The 19,077-nt window shown below is 42.0% G+C and overlaps 1 protein-coding gene across 2 annotated transcripts in view; it reads right to left on the bottom strand.

The window, feature by feature from the left end:
- The window catches only part of sbspon (somatomedin B and thrombospondin type 1 domain containing), a 28,210-nt gene extending 11,295 nt beyond the window's left edge, over positions 1-16,915 (bottom strand). Inside the window, exons 1-5 of one of the 2 annotated variants that reach the window (XR_015524835.1) lie at positions 15,620-16,269; positions 11,882-12,076; positions 9,958-10,033; positions 5,882-6,379; positions 1-253 (exon numbers count right to left, since the gene is read on the bottom strand). The exon at positions 1-253 is cut by the window's left edge and continues 673 nt beyond it. Coding sequence is in view for 1 of the 2 variants with exons in the window: in XM_087309354.1 (XP_087165480.1) it covers positions 6,209-6,379; positions 9,958-10,033; positions 11,882-12,076; positions 15,620-15,845 (668 nt within the window). In the remaining variant the exon portion in view is untranslated. Of the gene's footprint in view, positions 254-5,881; positions 6,380-9,957; positions 10,034-11,881; positions 12,077-15,619 lie in introns of both variants that reach the window. The other variant, XM_087309354.1, reaches the window with a different exon arrangement.
- Positions 16,916-19,077: the final 2,162 nt, after the last annotated feature.

Here is a 19,077-nt window from a genome sequence, read left to right as displayed (position 1 = left end):
TGCTTAACGTGATATATTAACCACACTTCTTCTCTAAGTGTAATACGTCTTGCATATTATTGAAGCATTTTTCCAGAAGTGGATGGAGCTGATAAAACTGCAATGACCTGAATGACTAAAATTAACTTTAGTTCTGCAGCTAAACTTCATGTGAGCAGAGAAGTCGAAACTGAACATAGAATACTTGCAGTAGAAAAGTCTTATTCTTTTAATCTTTTAATGTTGTGCTGAGAGTTCCCCTTCGGTTGGGGAACTTCAGTGCTATAAGTGGATTTGATCTTGGGAAAATCCACGTATGGGAGGATTCGGTTTAGAAGCCGCTTGTCTGAAAGAGTATTGAACGGGCCAATGAAAGCAATGAATTGGCAGCGAAAGCTTGTGCAGGTGTGCTTCATTATCCCAGCATATAAGCACACCTGGAGCGAGCAAACGCCATCCTTTTCGCTTCAGAGACTTTCTGATCGAGTCGATGGGGGTTCCTCTTGCTGATTCAGCGACTTCAGAGCGAACGAGTGTCTCCCAGTCCAGAGTGGGTTTTCGCGGAGGCAGACGGTCGAGCTGAGTTTCTCCCTTGCCTGCGGTTCTTTGGGTCTGGTTCTCCAGAGCGGTGCGTATTGTTGCAAACTTTCCTAAAAGAGCAACACAGTCGTGCAGCACGTCCTTTTCAGGATGGCGCTCCGACTGTGCGTTTCTAGATGCGGGGGTTTCCTGGCTCCGGATGATGGACACGATCACTGCATTACATGTTTGGGGGTCCAGCATGTTAATTTGGTGCTCGCGGGCGGTTCATGTCGTCACTGCGATGCCATGATCATTGCACAGCTAAGATCGCGGCTAACTTTCAAAAGAGAGCGAGCCACCCCAGTTGCCTCCTGCTCTGCAGCGGGCGCTCGGGCAGATCTGAGAGTTCCAGCGGGAGATAATCCGCCGCCCAAGGGCTCGCGGACCTCACGTTCCTCAAAGTGCTCCATCCAAGCTTCGGGCAGTGGGAGTGATCCGTCTAACCAGATGGTAGCTCTCACGCTCGCTGACACCGGAGATAAGATGTCCTCCGCGACATCTGAGGGTGGGCTTTCACTGTCCGACGGAGATCCTGACCCGCTATCCCCTCCGGGCAGGTGAGCACCGTCAAATCAGATCCTGAAGCGGACATGTTAGCCGTGCTTTCCCGGGCTGCTTCGGCCGTGGGGTTGGAGCTGGTTCATCCCCCAGCTCCGTGGCCGGACCGACTAGATGGGTGCTACGTGGAGGACTAGAAGGCGAAGCCTTCGAAGCCTCTCGTCCCCTTCTTCCCGGAAGTGCACAGTAGGCTCACGCAGTCTTGGAGGGCACCTTTCTCTGCCAGTGCTGCATATCCCTCTGCCCTCACCGAGGTATGAGGCGATCCCGTCAGTGGAGCGCGCTATCGCGGTCAATCTTTGTCCGCGTGTTGCCCCTACGTGGCTGGGTCCGCCCCGTCTCCCGTCCAAAGCCTGTAGGTTGTCTGCCTCCCTCAGAGCCAGAGCTTATAAGGCTGCGGGCCAGGCTGCTTCCGCCTTGCACGCGATGGCCACCTACCAGCGCTACCAAGTGCAGGCGCTGGCCGAGCTGCACGAGGGCGGGTCTAACCCAGGCTTACTACATGAGTTGCGCACCGCGACCGACTATGCTCTTCGGACTACTAAGTCTGCCGCGTGTGCACTGGGGAGGACGATGTCCACACTTGTGGTTCAGGAACGCCACCTTTGGCTAAACCTGGCCGATATGCGCGATGTTGATAAAGTTCGCTTTCTTGACTCGCCCATATCCCAGGTTGGCCTGTTCGGCGACACCGTCAGTGAATTCACCCAGGATTTCAAGGCGGTGAAAGAGCAGTCCGATGCGATGGGTAATGTCATCTATCGGCGCAGCCACAAGCCCGCTCCACCCGCCGAGCCATCCACCTCCACTGCTCCTCGCCGAGGGCGCCCGCCAACGAGCGCGGTGTACACCTCGAAGGCAGCCAGCCCCCCCTGCCCAGGGCGCCGTTAAGTCCGGTAAATGGACCGCGAAGCGTCCCTGAAACAGGCCATCCGGAGAAGAGGAAACTTGCTTTTTCCCCGCTGGAGGGCGGGGCCCTGATTCCAACGGTACTTTTCAGTGGCACCAAAACATCAATGAAAGAGCACTTTTCCCCTTCCCCGGATGTGACAGCATGAACCTTGCCAGTCCGGGACGCGCTGCCTTCAGGCTTGCAGGTTCTACGTGCTTCGCCAGTGGCTCACGAGCGCTGGGGGGACGGTCTCCTTTCCCTCAGCCCTCCAGCCCCCTCTCCGGAGTCAGGGTGCGGAGCCAGAGCGAATCGCTCTCCTCCAGCTCTTCCGCGGGACCCTCGAGCTTCCCGGATCAGCACACCTACTCCGCGCTGCCCCACCACTGGTACGTCAGCGATTGTAGCGATGACTCCATTAGCGAGGGCTCTGCCTGCCTGGTTAGCGCTGGCCAGCCCCTCGCGGTGGCTCATACGCACAATCAGACTCGTTTACGCGATTCAGTTCACGAAGTTCACAGGCGTGTATTTCACCAGGGTCAACCCCCTGTCCGCCCCTGTCCCCAAAATGAGCGGTGGGTCATGACCAATCTTAGATCTGCGAGTTTTGAAACGCTGTCTGCACAAGCTGCCGTTCAGAATGTTCACGCAGAGGCGCATTCTCCAATGCGCTCGCCCTCGGGAATGGTTTGCAGCCATAGACCTGAAGGACGCGTACTTCCATGTCTCCATTCTTCCCTTGCCACCACCAGTTTCTGCGGTTTGCGTTCGAAGGTCGAGCGTGGCAATACAAGGTCCTCCCCTTCGGGCTCTCTCGGTCTCCACGGGTCCTCACCAAACTCACAGAGGGTGCCTTAGCGCCCCTTCGACTCGCGGGCATCTGCATACTCAATTATCTCGACGACTGGCTGATTTTAGCCCACTCGCGGGAGCAATTGATTATGGACAGAGACAAGGTGCTTCGGCATCTCCGCCTATTGGGGCTTCAGGTCAACCGAGAAAAGAGCAAACTCGCCCCCGTGCAGAGGATCTCTTTTCTTGGGATGGAGCTGGACTCGGTCACCATGGTAGCACACCTCTCCGGGGAACGTGCTCGCCTGTTGCTGGGCTGTCTGAGAGAGCTTGACAGCAAACTAGTGGTCCCACTGAAGTTCTTTCAGAGGCTCCTGGGGCATATGGCATCTGCAGCCGCCGTCACGCCGCTCGGATTGCTCCATATGAGACCATTCAAGCACTGGCTTCACGATCGAGTCCAGCATGGCACGCAGGCACACACCGAGTCTGTTACTGCGCTGTGACGCCGCGCCCTCAGCCCTTGGAACGACCCCTTGTTCCTACAGGCCGGTGTGCCTCTAGCACAGGCATCCAGCCATGTTGTTATTTCAACAGATGCTTCCAACACGATTCAGGGAGGCCCAGATAAATCTGTTTGCTTCCCCCGAAAACGCTTATTGCCAGTTGTTTTTTTCCCTCTCTCGGCACGGATGCACTGGCTCACAGCTGGCCTCGGGGCATGCGCAAGTATGTGTTTCCCCCAGTGAGCCTGCTCGCGCAGTTTCTGTGCAAGGTCAGGGAGGACGAGGAACAGGTTCTGCTAGTTGCGCCCCTCTGGCCAAACCGGACCTGGATATCAGAGCTCTCCCTCCTCGCGAGGGCCCTCCCCTGGCAGATCCCTTTGAGAGAGGACCTACTCTCTCAGGGACAGGGCACCATCTGGCACCCTCGCCCCGATCTTTGAAACCTCCACGTGTGGTCCCTAGACGCGAGGAAGACTTAGGTTACCTACCGAGTGCGGTGGTTAATACCATCACTCAGGCTAGAGCCCCCTCCATGAGGCGCGCCTACGCCCTGAAGTGGAGTCTATTCACTGAATGGTGCGTCTCTTGCAGAGAAAACCCCCGAAATTGCCAGATCAGTGTTGTGCTCTCTTTTCTCCAAAAGAAGCTGGACAGCAGGCTGTCGCCCTCCACTCTCAAGGTTTACGTGGCCGCCATCTCCGCTTATCATAACGCGGTAGCTGGCGGCACCGTGGGAAAGCACAACCTCATCATCCGGTTCCTCAGAGGTGCTAGGCGAATTAATCCATCCCGCCCCTCTCTAATGCCCTCTTGGGATCTTGCCCTCGTTCTCACGAGTTTACGCGCAGATCCCTTTGGACCACTCGATTCAGTATCTCTAAGATTTCTGTCCCTGAAGACAGCTCTGCTGGTCGCGTTGGCCTCCATCAAGAGGGTCGGGGACCTGGAGGCATTTTCGCTCAGTGACTCGTGCCTGGAATTCGGGCCGGATTACTCTCACGTTATCCTGAGACCCCGCCCGAGTTATGTGCCCAAGGTTCCTACCACCCCCTTTAGAGATCAGGTAGTGAACCTGCAAGCGCTGCCCCTGGAGGAGGCAGACCCAGCCCTTTCCTTACTTTGTCGAGTTCGCGCCCTGCACAATTATGTGGACCGTACTCAGCAATTTAGATCATCTGAGCAGCTCTTTGTCTGTTATGGCGGTCGGCAGCAGGGAAGTGCTGTATCGAAAAAATATTATTCCACTGGATTGTGGATTCCATTTCACTCGCTTATTCGAGCAGAGGTGAGCCGTGTCCCCCGGGAGTGCGTGCACACTCCACTCGGAGCATTGCATCCTCTTGGGCTTGTGCACGCGGCGCCTCTCTAACAGACATTTGTAGACCTGCGGGTTGGGCGAAACCCAACACATTTGCAAGGTTTTACAATCTGTGAGTGGAGCCGGTTTCCTCAAGGGTATTAGGTAACCCTTTGGTGATTGAGGAAACAACTCGGTAGGGCGTTGAAACACGGTTGCTGCGCCATTCTCCCTAAAGCAGAGATACGTGCGCCTTTTTATCTGTCAGTAAAGTTCCCCGTCAGGTGAGCCCTGCAGATTCCTCCGTGGCCCTTAGCACTGACTCAGCAGAGGAGTCACTTGCTGGCCCACTACGTTGTTGGTCTGCCCGCTGGTCAGCCCGCGTCTTGGGTATAGGTGCCTGCTATGCGTGATCCCCACTAGGCGATCCCGTATGCTTATTCCGCCACGGTTAAGTACCCCCTCTGGGTGGACCTGTGTCTTCCCTCTCCGCTAACCACTTTTTCAATGCGCACTCCACCTTCTTAGGGCTAGTCCATATGTAAATTCTGTCATCTTATCTCCCCCCTTGGTTAGCGGATGGCCTCCGCAGCGTCCTCCCTATCGGGATTGCACGCTTCCCAATGTGCTGTTGTATTTTCCTAGAATTATCTAGACGCTCACGACTTCCCAAAAAATATATCTAAATCCGTAAAACTTCTGTTGAAGTGGGATAAATTAGGGCCAGGGACACGTTGGAGGACCGCGCCTCCCATGATGTGGGTGCGTCACGCTTGCTTGACTACCTTCTCATCAAGGGGTGTTGGTGAGGTGCAGTCATTATGGCGTTTTCCATAGTTCTCAAATACGTGGATTTTCCAAGATCAAATCCACTTATAGCACTGAAGTTCCCCAACCGAAGGGGAACGTTCGAGGTTACAGAAGTAACCCTTCGTTCCCCGAAAAGGGGAACGGAAATGCTATACTCCATAATGACTGTCCCTTAGCTGTTTAAAAGTCTCTTCAGCTTAAAAGGATGGCGTTTGCTCGCACCAGGTGTGCTTATATACTGGGATAATTGGCAATCAAGCACACCTGCGCAAGCTTACGCTGCGAATTAATTGCTTTCATTGGCCCGTTCAATACTCTTTCAGACAAGCGGCTTCTGAACCGAATCCTCCCATACGTGGATTTTCCAAGATCAAATCCACTTATAGCACTTCCGTTCCCCTCCTCAGGGAACGAAGGATTACTTCTGTAACCTCGAACGTTCATGGAAGAGGAAGTATGTTTGGGTGCAGCCACCAGAGGACTGGAGAATTGACAGGATAATTCTCGCATTGCATTGAGGATACCAATGATTCTGTTCATCAAATCTATCATTATATTTTGACATTGAAGAAAACCCTTTCAAATTGAAAACGCATGGAAATGGTTGATATTGCAACATGGTTCATATCTATCAGCTGATGACCACTGATAACAGCCATTCAATCGAGTGATAACAATCAAAGCGAGTGCAGATTTAATGTGCAAAGACCTCAACCTTACAGTCAATTTTAAATATAGGCCTAAAGCTGCATTAAAAATGGCTCCTCTAACACTGTGGCATTATGGGAACTCTACCTTTCCGCCAGGTTACCATCTCCTTGACAGCCCCAGCTGTGATTGGCAGGAGGTTGGCAGGCCACACAGACGGTGTATCCTTCCCTCAAATACTGCATCCAGCGGGCATAAGGTCTGTTCTCCCCCATACACTGAGCTGTCAGAGACTCCATCTTGAACTCCATACAGAAACTGTAGAGCATCAATAGAAAACCCGTAACAGTCTCCATTCACTCTATTATTACCTACTTAATATTAAGATATTGACTGTTTATTAGTATTTATAAAGCAGGGGTGCCCAAACTTTTTCTTATGAAGGGCCAAAATCCAAGCTTGTTTAAGAGCTGTGGGCCGAAAGTAAATATAGCAAACTGGATTACATTACATTACAGTTCCCATGGGGTATTTTCTCATTTATTTCATAATATAAAAAAAAAAAGTTCAACCATATAAACTAATGCATTGAACTTTATAAACTTAAAAAAATGATCTTATTACAATAAAAATAAGCAAAAATCAATTTATAATACAATGGAGTTCAATGCTGAATACACTAGTAATGCTGAATCTGCCTTTGCCTTGATTTGCACACTGATGTCTTATGCTGTGTCTCCTATTCATTAAGTGACAGAACATGAATTTTTAAAAATCTGATTCATTTACAACATTTATTTGAATTATTTAATTTCATTTTGTGTTTTTGTAGCTTAATAATAAAACAAGCAATAAACAAACAAAAGATTACATTAAAATAGAAATGAGAATCTCTGTTAAAGGCTTTGTCCAACCCAATCATTTTCCCTCCGGCGGGTCAAATCAAAGGACACAAAAGGCCAACTTTGGCAAGTGGGCCTTAGTTTGGGCATCTCTGTTATAAAGTATGGTGTTATCCAACATCCCTAATCCAACCAAATACCTAAACCTAACTACGTTACTAACTATTATTAAGTAGCAAATTAGTTGTTTAATGAGTGAAAAGTCTTAAGTAATGGTTTGGTAATAGCGTGTATTCTGCTTTAAAATAAAGGGTTACCTAAATGTCTATTATAGAAAATGTGAGACAAAGTTATAAGAAATAAAGTCACATTGTTAGATATAACTAGGGATGGGCAGTATTTATGATACATATATTTCAAATAAGTATTTTAAATACAAAACACTATTTTGTAATTTTGTGTTTGGCGACGCAGTGGAGCAGTAGGTAGTGCTGTCGCCTCACGGCAAAAAGATTGCATGAGTTTGCATGTTCTCCCTTCGTTCACGTGGGTTTCCTATGCATGCTCCGGTTTCCCCCACAGTCCTAAGACATGTGGTACAGGTGAATTGGGTAGGCTAAATTGTCCATAGTGTATGAGTGCATGAGAATGTATGGATGTTCCTTACAGATGGGTTGCAGCTGGAAGGACATCCGCTGCATAAAACATGTTCTGGATAAATTGGCGGTTTATTCCACTGGGGCAACCCCAGATTAAAAGGGACTAAGCCGAAAAGAAAATGAATCAATGAATGAATTTGTGTTTGATTGGGAAGATGAAAAGGGGTTGATGTTTTGTATCAAAATACTTTAGTATGTTGTATTTTTGTGTTTTTAAAATACTGCAAAATACTTTGTAAGAAGTAAATGATGACTTCTTAAAACTGCTTCACAACAGCAAGAATGTTGGATGTTTGAGTCCCAGTTGGCATTTCTGTGCAGTTTAGGTGAATTAAATAAGCGAAGTTTATTTATAAACTAATTTCGAGAGGATCATGTGCTTATGATTGCTTGCAGCTGGCCCTGCATTATTCAGTTTCTCGTTTACCAATCAGACGATTCCTAAGCCACTATAAGTTCCATATAACAGCTATCTTCGTTTTGAAGAAACTAGGCGGCAGAATAGAGCGGCAGAATAGAGAGGGATGCAGAATAGATGAGGGATTAATATGCTAAATAAAAAGTTTAATGTTATTATCAAGACATATTTTAATGTTTCTCTTAAGGCTTTCTGTTTACTTGTAACATGTCAGCTTTTTATCATTACAATATTTGCTGAGTATTACTACTCTTAGGGTTTTGGTAGTAAAATTAGAGGATTGTCTATCTGGGGGATCAATGAAATAAAGAGTTATAAAAATATAGTTGTAGTCATGAGAATCTCTTAAAAGGACCAACAAAATACAGTATTAGCTACAATACAATACAAAGGTTATATTTCTACATATTTTGATTAATCTACATTTTATGTCAAAAGTATTTATGTAATAAGGTTTTATGTAATAAACTCAAAATATAAAATACCCCTAACACAATTTTTGGTTCCCATTTGGTGATTTCTTAAAGGGCTATGACATCCCCCACTTTCGGTTCAAGTCTACCTCAGATTTTTTTCAAAAGATGCATGATAATGGGCGTGGAGCTCCGCCAGTAAAGGGCAGGAGTGCACGTGGCCAGCAGGGGAGAAGGAGGGGAGCGAACAACTGTTGTCAGTCGGCTCAAAAAATTAGACGCAAACTGTGAGAAGACGCATGATTTTACAGTTTACAAAGTAAAAATGCAAAGAAATAAATAGTAATGTAATGCCCTGCTACATTTGTTATTCATAATTCCATATACACATAACCACAATTTATATTATTGTAAAGATAATCGTGTGAAATAAACTCTATAAATGAGGACTTTTCCCTCAATCCCTAGGTCTGAATCATAGGTCTGAATGCAGACTCAGTGCAGCAGGTCTCTTGACCTGTCTATTTTAACCATTAGCCCAGATGGTAATCTAGAGGATTTAGGCAAACACAGCAGCATGGCAATGTGTCTAAATGTGAACGAACTCCTGATAAAAGACAACGTCTGCCATTTTCCAATTCTCGTGCAGCTCTCCCGGCAAAAATGCTTGATGGACACAAACAGCTTTGCTGTATCTGCCCTGACAGGATCGCAGGGAAAAACGTGCAACAAACCCTGTGGATCATGGAAACAAACACCTTCATGAACAGCTAAATACTGTGTGCTGTGAGTACTTTTCTCACAGCTTGGGCTTGGCACTGGCAGGTCTGCCTTGCTTTCGAAAAGCACCTGCAGTCATAAATAATTAAAAAGCTGGCTCTTTGCTGGTTCTGCGCTCCGTCGCCGATTTTGATCCTGCCCCAAAAATCATTTTAAACCCGGAAGCTGAAATTAGCTGTCAAAAGCTCAAAAATATCCAGAAATTTTTTATCCACAATTTTTCCCACAATTAAAGCTAACAGATGCTAACAGTCTCTTAACTGATGCTCAACACACACAAATCTGTTAAATCTCAAAAAAAGTACTTGAGGATTTTGTGAACCTTTAAATATTTTTTTTACAGTTTTGTTGTTGTTGTAGTTTAATGTTCCCTCACGGTTATTTTTAGGTTCTTGTTTTGCTATAAAATTGTGTATGTATTATTTTACTTTTTAAATTATACACTAAAAAAGATTAAATTTAGTGCGAAGGCATACTGAGTATACGGACTAAGGGTGAATGATATTGAAGGAAAAAAGAAAAGATGTTAGATGACTAACATTCCACAAACCAAAAACTTGTAAAACATTATGATAGCATTAGGTATCATTAACACAGACTCTACAAACCAGAAACAAACATCCTCTCTCTGTTAACTTTACTAAATATCGAAATTAAGTTAAAAGGTCTTTCTGGGAAATACAAAATTTTGATGTAGGGCTACTTGCTGAATTGAGTGCTTCCTATCCTGAATTCTCATAATGAGCAGTGTCTTTGTGTTTGCTTAATCTACGATGATACGTACCCAGCATCCACAGGGGCCCCATACAATTCATGTGTTCTGCCTTTGCTGTACTCCATTGTGGTTATAAATGCTGCTCCTGGAAAGAATCCAACACAATCTCTCTTTAGTTTTTATTTAAAAAACAACAACTAACTGATTAACTGTAAACCATCAAGGGCAAAAGCTTCTGGATTTGTGACTGAAGCACCAGATTCTTCCATCATTGGGAAAATGTGTTAGCGTTAGCATTTGCAGTATTAGTTATTACTATAAGTTCACAAGTAACTGCAGACACAATTAATTATTCTAAAGTTATTCAAAATGTTGCTAATGCTGTATATATTAATGAATGATTTTGTTCTAATTTAATCGACACAAAGTCTTTTAAAAAATATCTATACATTTTTCTGACTCTGGACCATATTTCAGACACAATTGAAGTAATTAAGAAATTGTGTAAGTCATAATCTTGTTGGGCAAAAAAACACTACTGGCTTTAACTAATGTACTAATATATTTTTAGGGCTTTTCTACAGTGGCCAAGAGAGCTTAACGCGCTGCAATTTAAGAAAACACATGCAATTACAAAAAACACCAGCAAATAAAAAAGCGATCTTCATCAATTTAACAGCATACTAGAGCAAATTGGTCACAACACAAACAACTGAAGTAACACGCGGCAAATCAGTCACAACACTTGCAAATATCCACGTAACACAACGGAAATGTTTCTAGGGGACGTAGTGCGTTTTTTCAGTTATTTGTGTTGTGACCAATTTGTAACACGTGTTCTCTCAAATTGATGAAGATCGTTTGTTTATTTGCTGGTGTTTTGTGTAGTTGCATGCGCTTTCTTAAATTGCAGTGTGTTACACTCTCTCGGGTGTACTTTTTTTACCTTTATTATGATAGGACATTGGAAGCAAAGAAAGAAGAAGGATCGGTAAAGAACCACAAGCTGGGAATTGAACTCGGGTCACCGTCAGCAACTCGTTAATGTATTCAATCATTCATTGTCTTATCGGCTTAGTCCATTTATTAATCCCAAGTCGCCACAGCGGAATGAACCGCCAACTTATCCAGCAAGTTTTTTTTACGCAGCGGATGCCCTTCCAGCCACAACCCATCTCTGGGAAACATTCACACACAAAGACTCATACACTACGGACAATTTAGTCTACCCAATTCACCTGTACTGCATGTCATTGGACTGTGGGGGAAACCGGAGCACCCGGAGGAAACTGAGCCGAGGTTCGAACCAGCGACCCATCGACCCTCTTGCTGTGAGGCGACAGCACTACCTACTGCGCCACTGCCTTGCCTCGTTAATGAATTGTTACAAACAAATGAAGTGCACAGATAGTTAGCTTATAACAAGCCTGACAAAGTCTATAAAAATAAGAGTACATTTTGGTTTAATGATGAATTTAAAGGTCTTGTGAAGTGCTTTAAAATTTGCATTTTTATTCGATGTTTGACGTCATCTCAACTGAAAAATAAAGAAAGAATAGGGCATAGTGAGAGCTGTTGAGATCAAGAGCATCAAATAAAAACCAAATGTGAAGCGTCTTGAAGGGGGTGGGGCATGTCAGATACTACACAGCATTTGATTGGTCAACACTTAATGAGAAACTAAAGTATGAAGTGACGTGAAAAAAATTGTTGATCCATTTATGCGGAAGTGGCAAATTGCAAACTTTGGATTTTTATGTGAGTTTTTTATTTTCTAAACATGAGTTTTGTCACTGTTTTGGAGCACACTAGCTAATATATGTCCTTAAAACGAACATACTGTAACTAACATCTACATTTTTTTAATTCACGTGCCAGTTAAAGCTTGACTGTTCTGTACATAACGTACTAAGAACAACAGAAAAGGAAAAGACTGTAAAAAATGTTTGAAAAGATATGAGTCATGTTTACTCAGTTTCATACAGTAGTCTACCTTGTGTCTGAGAACAGAACTGGCCCTGGTGGTCCTGATACTCCATGCATCCGGCCTGCTCTTCCAGACTCAGACAGGCCTCTCCGTTGTTTTGGGGCAGTCTCTCAACGTTGCGTCTCCGGACTCTGAATGAGGGCTGGCAAGGCTGTGCACACCCACTCCAGTTACTCCACTCACTCACTACACACGGCTGGGCTAAAAACACAACACACGGGTCAGATGTGGGAGTAAGGTGACTACAATTTATACAGATCAACAACATATTGTAGTGGATACATACAGTGCATCCGGAAAGTATTCATATTGCTTCACTTTTTCCACATTTTTTAATGTTACAGTCTTATTCCAAAATGGATTAAATTAATTTATTTCCTCAAAATTCTACACACAATACCCCATAATGTAAATGTAAAAAAATATTTTTTGAGATTGTTGCAAATGTAATAAAAAAAACCCTGAAAAATCACATGTACGTCCTTTGCTAAATACTTTGTTGATGCACGTTTGGCATCAATTACAGCCTCAAGTCTTTTCGAATATAATGCCACAAGCTTGGCACACCTGTCTTTGGGAATTTTTGCCCATTACACTTTGCAGTACCTCTCAAGCTCAATCAGGTTGGATGGGAAGTGACAGTGTACAACCATTTTCAGATGTTCAATAGGATATAGCTCTGGGCTGGGCCACTCAAGGACATTCATCGAGTTGTGGTGAAGCCACTTCATTGTTATTTTGGCAGTGTGCTTTGGGTAATTGTCCTGCTGAAAGACAAACCATCAACCCAGTCTGATGTCAAAAGCACTCTGAAGCTGGTTTTCATTCAGGATGTCTCTGTACATTGCTGCATTCATCTTTCCCTCTATCCTGAGTAGTCTTCCAGTTCCTGCTGCTAAAAAACATTCCCACAATACGATGCTGGTACCACCAAGCTTCACTGTGGGGATGGTATTAGCCTGGTTATGAGTGGTGCCTAGTTTTCTCAAAACGTTACGCCTGTAAGGTTCTCCTCTCTCCACAGAATGCTGGAGCTCAGACAGAGTGACCATTGGGTTATTGATCACATTCCTGACTAAGGTCCTTTTCCCCTGATCACTCAGCTTAGATGGCCGGCCAGCTCTAAGAAGAGTCCCGATGGTTCCAAACATCTTACACTTATGGATGATGGAGGCCACTGTGCTCTTTGTAATTTTCAGAGCAGCAGAGATTTCAGCGAAGAATCAATATATTTTATCAATTTTGGAATAATGCTGTAACAAAAAAAGCGCTATGAATACTTTCCAGATACACTGTATATCTAGGTGCCAGGGCCCACTACAGATTTATACGTTTCTTATCTATCAGTTTTTACACATACAGCTAAAGAAAAAAATATTATCCCAATTTATTTACCTATAACATATACCAATGGAGAGAAGATTTTTAATGTTTTAACATAATAGTTTTAATCAATTTCTAACAACTAATATAAATTTTTGTTTTTAAAAAGACAACAGTATATAATATATTACTATTTTACAAGATACTGATAATCAGCTTAAAGTGCTATTTAAAGGGCTAACTTAGTTTATAGATTAACTAGGCAAGTTCAACACACTTAAGTTGCACACACTCAAAACTGGCTTTTGCTGCTTGTTCAAACAACTTATTCAAAATGAGTTGAAACAACAAAATTCTTAAGGTTTTTGGGGGCCAAATTTATTACGTACACACTGTAAAAATATAGGGTTCCACAGAATTAATTCATGTTGTCCCAACACAAATTGATTAAGTTAACTTAACACTTTTGGCAAAATGTATGTGGATTGAACTCACAATTAAGATGTTCCAATGAAATCTCAAGAATTGTGTTGTTTCAGCTAATTTTAAAACAGTAGTTTCAATGAGCAAAATATATATATATATATTTTTTTTTTGAGTGCATGGTATATTTTTTTAGTACTGTATTAAATACAGAGCCACTAATGTGAGAAAACACAACACCCACTAAACCTGACATGCAGTCTAGGATATGAAGGCAAATTCTTTCAGTCAGCAATTTCAACCTGTGGCATTTCATCTTATCATGCCTTGTTATTTAAATATTGGATTCTGGACTGAATTATTTACTAAAACGAAACTATAAATCTAATTGATTCTGATTGTCAATCTTGCTGTACAGTCGGCAGATAATTCTTTCATTTTGCTGTCATTATGGAAACAATATTAATTGCTTTTCCAGGTAACTGAACTGCCTCTATTTTCATTTGTGTGGTGTTAAACATAAAACACACATACGTAACACACACATAAATGTCTCTTTCTTTTTTTTTTTGGGGTTTATACAGACTTAACAGCTGCCATTATTAAAATATTATTGTCTTGTTCATCTTTTTAATAAGCCACTTGTTTTGTGCATTGAAACATGATTTTTTTATTTTTTTGAGGAATGTTTAGGTAAAATTACAAAATAATATGACCAAAGCTGACAAATGATTTTTGATCAATAAATATTTTATGCTGCGTCAGGTGTCTCTCTGAAATCTTGTAAAGTACCTGGAACGCTTCTGCAAAGTCATTCCCTAACAGGGCAGCAAGAAAACAGCCTACTTGTAAAGTTTTAGGATTGTATGTTTCTAGATTACATTCACCTTGTCTTGTTTATTTTATACCTTTATATACCTCTTTTTGTTAGATTTAGATAAATTATTGTCTTGAGTAACCCACATTTAGCTGCCATTCTTTAGATAGTCTGCCATCAAATCAAATTTGATGTACCATCAAAGAGAAACTAAATGCAATGTGCAATTAATTTAACAAAATGAGGTTCTTTTATGTACATTTCAAGTCAGAATTATTAGCCCCCCTAAACTATTACCCACCCTGTTTATTTTTTTCCCCAATTTTCTCAAAACATTTCTAAACATAATAGTTTTAATAACTCATTTCTAATAACTGATTTATTTTATCTTTGACATGATGACAGTAAATAATATTTAGCTAGATATTTTTCAAGACACTTCTATATAGCTTAAAGTGACATTTGAAGGCTTAGTCACACTTTATTCTGATGGTCCGTTTGTTGAATTAAGTTACATTGCATCTACATGTGAAAAAATTAGGGTTGGGGTTAGGGTTTGGGTAAGTTGACATGGACTTGCAATGTTTCTTATAGTCAGTTAAATGTCTGTTAAAGGAGCAGTATCAACAGATATTAAGCAGACAGTCTACTAATACTCAAATGGACCATCAAAATAAAGTGTTACCAAAGGCTTAATTAGGTAAATTAGGTTAACTAGGCAGGTTAGGGTAATTAACCAAGTTATTATATAATAATGGTTTGTTCTTTAGACTATCGTAAAAAATAGAGCTTAAAGGGGCTAACAATTTTGACCATAAAATGTTTTTGAAAAAGATTAAAAACTGCTTTTACTCCAGCTGAAATAAACCAAATAAGACTTTCTCTAGAAGAAAAAATAATTTCAGACATACTATGAAAATTTTCTTGCTCTATAAAACATAATTTCAAAAAATAATAATAATAATTCAAAGGGGGGCTAATAATTCTAAGTTCAACTGTATATAATAGAAACAAGTTACATGAACTCAGAATGTAATTATATTAAGCTGAACTTAAACGGGCTGTTTTCTAGCTCCCAGCATGCTTTGCGTCAGACTGTATAAGACTCATTTTGCAAATGCATACAAGGAAAATATGTTTAAGGATTAAGACTAATGATATGGTCCAAATTGACCACTTACCTGGGCACTCTGCTGGGTAATCAAAGCAACAATCTTTAGTCTTTAAACACTTCTCATCACAATAGCATGTCCCATAAACATGGTCCATCCTCCAGTCTGTGGTAAAGCAGGTGAAATCACTGCCTTGACAGCATCTACCAGAGCATCCCCCATCGGAAAAGTGGCACATCCCAAAAAAAGTAGCCACCAGCAGGAGGGCATTCTGCTTGACTGACAACAACCCCATAATTTCCAAAAAGAACTCAATGTTCCCCCTATAGCTTAAAAAGGCAAACGTCCCATTTACTGTACTCAAGTTCCTCTTAAAATCAATGCCACAGATCTCATTGCTGAAGAGGAAATGAAACTATCACAGGTAAACTATCACAAGTCATCTTAGCCGGAGGAATCCCTGTGACCTAGAATTCCTGTGGCCACACAGCTCGTCTGTTTGCCCAGAGAAAAACAAGTGCTCAGGTGGAAAGAAAAGAGCTATTCTGTTAAATTGAGAGCGTCTGGAGCGTTTCTGCCCTCAATCCTGCACACAAAAGTGGACGAGGTAGAGAAAAAGAGAGGTGGGGAAATGTTGTTTGAGTGAAGGGTGTGTGAGAGCTTTCTCTCTCTCTGAGCTGCTCTTTTGGCCGCCGTGCCCTGGCCAACCATATCAAACTGATCTCAGATCAGTGCCCAGAAGCTTATAAAGCAGGAAAACAGTAGGAGGAATGTGAACATTTGGCCTTGCTCCAGTCTTGTTCGCCTGGGGCAGCACACGGCCCTGTTTCTGTCACATCACCATCACAAGCAGACACTACAGAAGCACATCCGCCTTTGCTAACCTCCCACAATGAGCCTCGGTTTGTTGTGTTTGTTAATTAACTGTGGTATGTCTGCAATGTTTCCTCTTTGGAGTGATGCAAATGTGATTAGGCATGAAAATGATGTTAGGGAATTAGTTGTTATCTAATCAGTACACTGCATAACTGAATTAGAGAGAAGATCCGCTTTATATTCGACATAGTGGTACAATGGCATTGCAAAGATCAACACATATAAACCAGTTGGCAAAGTCAAAGCGTAAAACTGTAAGTAGAATCAGAAATCAAAGAAGATCCAAAAATTCAAAACATGTGCATGAAATACTTCATGAAAGCACTCAATAGCTGTCCCAATCCCTTGAAGGGTGTAGACGACAACGGTGTGTTCTTTGAAGTCTAGGAAGTCTGAATCGAGCATTGTGAAATGCAGAGCTGACGTTGATGAGCGGCAGAAATGTTTGTTCTGTACTTTTAAACAAGAGCTGTTAAACTGACTGAAAATAAAACAAAGTTTACAACCTGTCCAAATGTGTTCACCTAAGTCTATTTATGTATACATTCAATCTTACATAAAAAAAAAAAAAATATATATATATATATATATATATATATATATATATATATATATATATATATATATATATATATATATATACAATCACATCTGATTGAGAGATGCTCAACATTTGAAATGTTTGGTTTTTGTTGCAGATATCCAAGGAAATGGAGAAACAATACGTCCTTTAACCAAAACCTTGAGACATTAGGCTGTGAAGGCTTGATCTGCTATAATGTTAACATTGCAAAATGAAGGCTGAAAAATGTTCCACTCCATCATATGAACTGAAAAACGTTTATATGATCTATTTCTGATAGATGCACTAATGTATCCTTTTTGTTTTTGATATTACAAGCTTGTGCTGAGCTAAACAAAACAATAAAAATGCAAAAACTGAAACAGAGGTATGGTTTTGTACAGTACACTACTGTGCACATTTTTTCGCTTTCCACTGTCAAATGTACCAAATTGGCAAACCGTACCATACAACCTTATGGCTAATGGTACCAAGCACAACAGAACAGTACCACAAGTGGGAAGCTAGGCTCACTGCTCAATGCTACTGGTTTACAGACAATTATCACCAGATCTAGCAAAAAGCTAGAGGAACAACAACATAGGAATGATTGAATTCAGGTATGCAAACAAGACTTTCTGAAAGAACTCAAAAGATCCCGGTTCACTTCAATGGCATTTTCTTTGAAGCCAATAAAGGTCGAACCAAGCATTGTGAAATGATCTGATACAGATGAGTAGCAGAAACATAAACTGCTGTTAAACTGTTCAGGCTATGTGATATTGTAAATAAAATGCATCTTAGTAATATATATATTTTTTTCTGTATTGTAGGTGTTACAATGTAATGTAATGTTTCATTACTAATGTCATAACAAAGAATCGCAATGTGTTCATGTGTCCTAGATAGCAGTTATGACATTTATGATGTGATTAAACATCTTGTAAAGTGCAGATCATCACAGAAGTCATGATGATATGAAAGTTGAGAGACCAAGGCTGAAATTCTTCATGTATTTGTATCTGCTTGGCTGAGACGGTTGTCTCCTCTGCAGGGAACTCAGACTAATCATGAGAGGAATGAGATCTGCTCATGCTCAGAAAGCAAGATCAAGGGAAAAACAGGATATTAGTGAGAATTAATCTCTAGGAGATTTGTTATGACTGCTGGCAATATTTGATTGCTTTGATTGTTGAACCAGAAGTAACACTATTTAACATCTTCATCCTCATCAAACCAAAGGAACTGACCTCACTATGCAGTACACTAAAATTACAAATAATTTAATTTGTAATGTTATTTTCAAGTAAATTACATCATAAAATAAAGTCAAATGTGCTTTACTAAGACACAGTATGTGGTTTTCGCCTCTAGAGGGCGTGCATTCACAACTAACAAAGCGTAGTTTGATGATGCCATAACCAAGTATGGAATCGTGGTATTTGTCATCTCCATTACATCCTACAGGTCTCCAGCAGAAATCATGTAGATGGATGAGCTAAAGTATTCTAAACTTATTATCAAGGAAGTACAAAACAAGTAATGCAGAGTTCACTCTGCACAATTGTTAGAAAATACAGGCAAATCAAAGCCCGTTCATGTGGGTAACAATCACACAGTGTTAACTATCAAAAACACGATCTAAGAGAATTGCAGATAAGTCGCAGACACTGGTGAGATATTTGGCATGCTAAATGAATCTGATTTTGTCAAGGATTCAAAATCATGCTTTGTGAAATTAGTTCTGATAAAAAATAACATCAGTGATTACCTACAGCCAATGAGAGTGCAGCATCCAGGCCAGCAGGAAGTTAAGGGAGAAGTTACGAAGGTAGAGAACACAATTTCAACAAGCCTGGCATCGGTTGAGAAAAGGGCTTTTTTGATCTATTTGGACGCAAGAAATGGAGGAAAAACTAGTGGAAATTTGGCAGGAGCACCCATGTCTGTTCGACGTGTCATCTGAGCAAAAGCACAACCGGGTCGAAAAAGAAAAAACACTTGGAGAGAAATTGATGATTTTTTGCATTAGCCAGATGAACAAAATAAGTACATTGTCTACCCCTCTAAATGCTTCTTTCTCATTATG

The sequence above is a fragment of the Danio rerio genome, chromosome 24, assembly GCF_052040795.2.
Source record: "Danio rerio strain M-AB ecotype USA chromosome 24, GRCz13ab, whole genome shotgun sequence".
NCBI classification, from domain to species: Eukaryota; Metazoa; Chordata; class Actinopteri; order Cypriniformes; family Danionidae; genus Danio; species Danio rerio.
The sequence above is the reverse complement of the archived record's forward strand: the minus strand, read 5'-3'. Positions and strand labels throughout refer to the sequence as shown.